Here is a 7,194-nt window from a genome sequence, read left to right on the forward strand (position 1 = left end):
CGGTCTTTGAGATGAAGAGGCCTGGTTCTAAAGATTAGCTGCAGTCCAGATACCTTGTTGCTAAGTATTCCTAGAGAAACATTTCCCACTTACTGAATGTTAACATCTTAAGCCACAGCAAACTGAAGGTTCTCCTGAGGTAAGAAAATGTCTCTCATAAGATAAGCAGTGTTTAAAACCCTCTAGGGGATGGCATGGAAAGCAAAAAATAAGGAAGAAAAGTTAAAAGCATCTGAGAGGGGGAAAAAAAGGGGGAGAAAATAATATGCTCGAAAGTCAGGGTTTCACTCCTGAAAACTAACAAATAAGGGGTGAGGAAAAGAAGTAATTAACTAGGAGAACATGGTAAAAACAGGAAATGGTACAAAGAAAAGACAGAAAGAGGGGAAAGGCTACTGAAGGTTCAATGTTAATTGAAAATTGTTTTCAGTAACATAAAAGGCATTCCAGCTTAGCAGACAGAGTTATGCAGCATTCTTTTCTCTATATGGAGGTAGAAGAAAAAAAAAGGGAAATGACACCTTGCTATGATTGAATAAAAGCTCTGGTCTGAATGCCTGCAATATAAATATTCACTAAAGGAACATACTCAAAAGGAGAAATGTTCCCTTCCCCAGATGGAGGTGTCAGAGACCAGGGCCAAGAACAAACCCCATCAGTTAGGTTTGTTATGTAGTACTGAGATTTTGTGTACAGGGAACAGCTGAATAAAAGGAAAAACAAGACTGGTCAATAGCTGTGAACAAAATTAAGAGGTTACATGCATACAACAGAACTATTTATTCATCTTCTAACAATGGCACAGCTGCACAGTGCTATCAGTTGTGTTTCACATACGCTGGAATGCTATAGCCTGACATACACCAACATAGATCAACTCAGGCAGTACTGGAGAACTAATGTATCTGCAGTATTGCTGAAAAAAAACCCAGGTAAGCCCTTCTCCAAAGCAGACACAGTGAGAAAGCAAGAAATACAGGGAAGAATGGCTAGGAAGCTAGAACAGCTGTTGCTGTTGTCCAGAGAGTTTCTGTTGCCACAGTGCTAAGAAAAGTTGTCAGAAGACAGATCCTTTAATGAAGTTAGAGAAGACTGGGAATAGATGGGGGGGTGGAAATTACTTACTGGCAATTTTGTATGTTCTATCAAGACAGACTGAAGTGTTTTCATGCTCCAGGGAGAAAGGCAAGGACTATCACTCAAAGCAGAAAGAAGTATTTTGTCCTTTCATCTCTACTTCTTTTAAAGGTCAAAAAATTTCTCAAACTGAACAATTAACAGCAACACATCAAATAAACTATGAAAGGATTGAGAATTTGAATGGAGACACATAGCACATATTGCTCACATACTGATGTAATTATTTTATATTAAAACACAGGAAAGCAGAATTCCTGTCATTTAATAGGCATTGTTTCTGCATGCATGTCCTACTTACACATAGTATCCAAGATCATAGAAACACAGTCTTGTTCATGTTTAAAAGACCTCCAGAAGTCATCTAGTCCAACACCCTGCTCAAAGTAGACCTAACTAGATCCAGTTGCTTGACTAATCCAGTTATTAGCATCTCCAAGAACTGAGATTTAATGACATACATGACAAACTCTACACTTAGCTTTTCTAAATAATGTTTCATTTGTATAATTTATCATGTAACAAATTTATTTGTATTTATCAAATGTACACATTTATCATGTATCAAATGTATCATTTAAAGTACTAGAGGCTCTAATTCCATCACAGTGCATTTTGTCCATATCATATCAGAAGAGAGGTTAAAAATGGTTGGCCTTGGGAGGCATAATGGCACAAGATTAAGCCTCTATTTGGGGGCCAGTAACTGAAAAAATCTTAAGAGGCAGAAATGACTAAGTGCTAATCAGGACAAAGACCATTCCTTTAAATTTGTGTAACTTTACCATCAAAAGCAAAAGCAGCTTTAGTTTAAAGGAAACGAAACCCTACCAGAACACTCAGTTTCCGCTCAGAGAGCAAAGCCTCATTTTGTCTACAAAGTAAAGGCTGATTCTCAAACATACACACTGTCCGCAGGAAACAGAAGGGGGAGGACTGCAGAGAAGCTGGTTGCCAGGGGGCTGCTGGCTGTGACTCAGGCAGCAACTAAAAAGCACCTGGCATGTCAGCAGGCCTCCCCATGCACCATCAACGGCGACACACCAAGCAAAGACCGGCTATTTGGGTTTAAGCATGTGAGAGACAAAACTCCTGTGCCAGAACTCCCAAATCTTTTTGAATTTACATTGCTAGTAGCACAAACAGGCAGAAAAGCGGAAAGGATTCTGCAAGAAAATACTTTCACAGGTACTCATACCTTTGTAACACGATCTCCATTTTTATAGATCAATCCTTAACGTTGCTGAGAAATAAGGACTACTTTGCAAAACATGTTCTATTTAATTGTAGGAAAACATGGGGTTTTGTTGTAAACATACACAGTATAAACAACAACAAAAAAACTTCAGTTGGTATAAACACTGCCCATAGGAAACCTACAAATACCACGATGCTATTTGGAGGGAAGAACAAAAGACTGAAGTAACAGGTCCTGCACATCAGTATTTAACTTACTTGTAAAAAATTCTGAATGACCTATTCTGGGCTTGCTGTTGCAGAGTAAACCAGTGCATTTTCCCTCCTCTCTTACCTTCCCTGTCATTTCCAACATTGCATGCCTTTTTGACCACTAGTGAGGCACAAGTTCATGACAGAAAACCATGAAAACAGCTAATTTAGGGCTCATCCCTACGTACGCACACTTCACATAGACCCACGTTCCCTTTATAGAAAAGGAGTTTACATCATTACGGTTACATTCCCTTGAAAGTATCTCTCTAACTGTCCTACACATTAGGCAAGCTGTATCACAAATGTGGGAGCATTCAATGGATATTCTTCAATACTTTTTTCTCCCTTAACTGAGTTCTTTCTGTTCTGGTATTGCTTCATCCTGACCTCCTCCTGAGCAGTTGTACCACAATGTTGTGCATAAGCTCTGTATACCAAGAAAACATAGCAAAGCCGAATCTCAATAGGGAAGTACTGAGACCATGATGTTGAGTTAGAAGTTGATGTTCTTTAAAACTGAAAACCCATGTGATTTGGTTTCTTTTTTAAAATCAAATGAAACTTCCAAATGAAAATGTCAAATGTAAATTTGGTATGCCACCTACAAAGGAAATTCCCCTAGAAGGGAGTATATAATCAAATAAGAATTTTTAAAACAAGCAAACTAATAAATGAATACAATATTAATAAGAGTGACTTGGAAGGGGAGACTAGTAGACGAGCGGCTAGTCTGAGAAAGGGTTTTGGCAGAATGAAGCAAGACCACAGATGGTGATCATATACTGCATCCTAATCCAATATTTTCAGTGAACCAAGAGCATAATTTAAATAGTTAAGTCATTTTCCTTGCTGTTGCAGCAGCTATATGAATAATGTTCATATTTATGTGCTGTAAGCATTCCTGTCTCAACTGCATAATTCAGTGTCCTCAATTAGAGTCTTCAACCTAATACCACCCTAACAGCTTTGAAAGGCTGCCAAAACAGTGTCACCATACAGTATACCATCAAAACAATAACTAAATCAATCTAATTAACAAATTAGGCTACATCACCTATGACCCTAAGATACTGATGGAGCTGAAAGGCTTTTCACATTGCAGACGTATATACACGCACATTTTAATATTTAACATGTTGGTAGTCTTACTAATGTCCCAGTGGTCAAAAAGCACCTGTAGTGTTGGAAATTCAAAATGCTGTCACACTGGTTCATCTGACAACTTTTTAAAGCTGCTGTAACTTAAGGAAAAAACAACCCAAAAACCAGTCCTTTCAGAAAAACTCCTTCAGAGTTCTAGAGCTGGAGAAGTATTCACTCCTCTTGAACGCACCGAGAGAAAAATTGTTGACAGAAGGGAGAAGGAAGAAAAATCTTTAGCTGTTTGAAATACTATGTAATAATTACATTTCCAGGTTTATTATTTTAAAAGGCAACTACTTTTTTTTCCTGAATGACCACAATATGATCAGGGGTTTTAGTTAAGAGAATTAAGCAACCAGTGATATATTCCTCATTATGTCATATTCCCTACTCAAGAACTGCTCTAAGGTTAGCAATTACTGACTTCATTAACTACCAGATGTCTTTTTCTGTCATGTTCCACTGGTTACAGAAATATATGGCTGAACGGTTTTAAGACGTGCTTCTGGAAAAATTCCTAGCTTTCTTTCACAGAAGTCCACGCTAGTCACCAGCCACAAAAGGAGTACATTCAAGGCTTAGCCACATTTTTCTACTAAGAAGTTGAAAAGGTGTTCCTACTTCAACCACAAAACCGGTGACTGTAAAATATATTAGTTCTAAATACAGCTATTAGGACAACGTACTTACTTAGGCTACTCAGTTGTCTGATTATATTTGCCAAGGAGATATTGGTGACACATTCCAATTCATTCTTGATACCTCGGGGCAGAGCCGTGTGGCACAGGTGCCTAGGGTCTATGTTCCTTTTTACCAGGGGCATTCTGAAATGTATCAGAGGACCAGCAAACCTGTAAAGAAAGGAGATAAAATACTGTTATAAATTTAATTATATTTTAAATCGAGATTATGTCAAAAGTTAAATTGACTAATCCTAACAAGATAAAAATACCTACATACTACTGATGGAATTCATTGTTCTGTGAGTACATAAATCTTTTCTTCTTTGCCCAATGAAATACTATTTCATTCTCTCTCTTTAAACCTTTACCTGACTCAGATGCCAGTGAAGTGACAAATAATTTTTTACCATTCATGCTTTTTTGTTTTTCCCCTCTGAAAAAAAAAAGACAGGAAAACCTTTGCGGTACAAAAACATTAAAGAATTATTTCCTTCTTGATGGACTACTTCCTTATTCAGGCCAGGCAAAGTCCAACAACAAATTCCCTTCATTATGAGGTCAAACTAGTTGCTTGTTCCACCTCAAAGGCAGATGTGATCCATTCATTATGCAATGTCATGTTACTAGCAGGAGTCACTCTTCTAGTTTAAACTCACTTCTAAATCATACCTAATCAAGGTAAGAAAAGAGAAGATGTTTCCCTTCCACCTACACCGCTACTGGTAATAAATTCAGCTAAGAATGCATCTTCCAAATACAAGTGTCTCCTCGGTCAACTTGGAGTGCAAAGTCATCTGTGACTCAGAAATCCTACCCCTCCGCACCTTTCCAAATCCACATATGTTAAATTAATCAAGAGTCTTTACTAGTTCTGCAGACAGCATAAGAATCGTCTCAGGCTGTGAATCCCAGGCTTGTAATTTTCTGCACCCAAGGCACTGATTGGAAGGAGTTTCCCAGGGGACGAGTTATGCCTCTCATCTTATTAGTGCTGCTTATTGAGATCTGTCTTCTAAAACTTTTCTTCATGAAAAATGGATTCCCTAAAATTCTGTAATTTTTCCATCATCTGTCTCCCGAATAACCAATGCAAACCTCCCATTTGATATGCAGAAAATGCACACACTTGGTATTGGCATAACTTAAGTCTGCTGTCCCGTTGCAAAGGGCAGTACCCTTTCTCCAGACAGCAAGGCAGACACGTCTTCCACAATGCAACCTGCAGTCCTCATCCCTCAACCAGACAGCCTGCCACAGATGCATCTGTCCTCTGCTTGGCAGCTTTATCCCAAAACGTTCCCAGGATGCAGCTGGGGCTTCATGTTGTGCCACAGAATGCATATTCCCTACAGTATATATTTATAGTCACTGTTGTCCTTATTTGGTCAAAATGGAGATGTTTTTTGGACAAGAATAACATAAGGCTATGGTGGTAGAGCTGAAACTTTGCTGACCTAGAACGGCACATGGAATTAAGAGTCAAAGACAACTGTAATGGAGTATTTTCCTCTCGCAGACTGCTTAGATTTCTCCTTGCCGCTTTTCCTGGGAGTATATTCTTTCACTGAAGCCAGGGCTTGTAGCTGAGGGACCCAGGCAGGATCCTTAAGTCTACCTGAGAAACACCCCTGTGTTTCCAGGATCTGATTAGACTTTCTTTGTTGCATTTTAACACCATGCCTACTGTCCTTATTTTCTTGAGAGAACAATCAAAAATATTTTATGCTTTTGAGGGACAAAACCCAATGAAAATAATTCTCATTGTCCCTGGCTTAAGGGAAAGATTATACAGTTCTTAAAAGTTTGTAATTTAGTTTCTCAATATTAACAGTAAAAATTACGGAAGTGTGCATGGGGCAGGGGTAAATTGTAAGAACAGATTTTTATTTTCTAGGAATAGCCCAAATCTTCCTAGTTCCTAAATACCTAAGTATTAGGTATTTAATAAGCTAGCTGATACATAGAAGCTAAATGAAATAAAAAGTGCGAATCTGAACAGTCTCAGACAGAAGCAATGACAAAGTGTTTACAATTAAAGTGAGACTTTACACCTGCTGGTACAAGACAGAGGTCTGCAACGAAGATCAAAGGGGTCCCACCAGCAGAGCTGCTGCTGCCTGGGAAGCATACCACCCCGTTCCCCCCAGTGACAAGACCCTGAAGAAATCCATTGCTGCAGGTTTGTTATCACCGTTCCCCAACAGAAAACAAAGGAACCATTCTGTCACTGTCAAAGAAATGCAACAAACGATATGTGAGCAACGTTCTACAGAAGCAATTAAATATTAATTCCAGAGTTAAGCCTTCGCTTGATTACTGCTTTAATGATACTGTTGTATAAACAGCACTAGGCAAGTCTTTCAAAAAGAGGTCCAAACAAGTATGTAAAGAAATGTCTTTCACAAAGAAACTAAAAATTCCCATATAAAATAAACTGAAATAGTCCTTTTTGCTATCTATCTAATATAGATCTGGGTTATAAAGGTAAAAAAAAAAATATCTGTAAATAACAAGCATAAAAGTAGTTGATGGCTACTGCACTTTCTTCTTTTATCTTATATAATCAAGATGTTAGTAAGTGATGATATTGCTCTCCCTCTTTGATTTTATATCATTCATGAAAAAACTTGCCCAATTTATAGCATGTATAGATCATAAAGCTTCAGATGCTCAAGTCCTAGATTCTTTAGAAAACCAAGTGCAACAGTAATAAAAAAAGGGGAAAAAAATATCTTAAAAGTAATTCCAGCCAACTGTTAGATAGATTTTAAGTAATAGT

General features: G+C 38.0%; 1 protein-coding gene across 1 annotated transcript in view; it reads right to left on the reverse strand.

Annotated features, from left to right (window-relative positions):
- Positions 1-4,577, reverse strand: part of LOC104164722 (wiskott-Aldrich syndrome protein family member 1) — a gene marked incomplete at its 3' end in the record, with an annotated part of 23,764 nt that extends 19,187 nt beyond the window's left edge. Inside the window, exon 1 of the mRNA XM_009704153.1 lies at positions 4,423-4,577. Coding sequence (XP_009702455.1) covers positions 4,423-4,555 — 133 coding nt within the window. The remainder of the gene's footprint in view (positions 1-4,422) is intronic.
- Between the last annotated feature and the right edge of the window lie 2,617 nt (positions 4,578-7,194).

Source organism: Cariama cristata, unplaced genomic scaffold (genome assembly GCF_000690535.1).
Source record: "Cariama cristata isolate BGI_N322 unplaced genomic scaffold, ASM69053v1 scaffold43937, whole genome shotgun sequence".
In the NCBI taxonomy this organism is placed as follows: domain Eukaryota; kingdom Metazoa; phylum Chordata; class Aves; order Cariamiformes; family Cariamidae; genus Cariama; species Cariama cristata.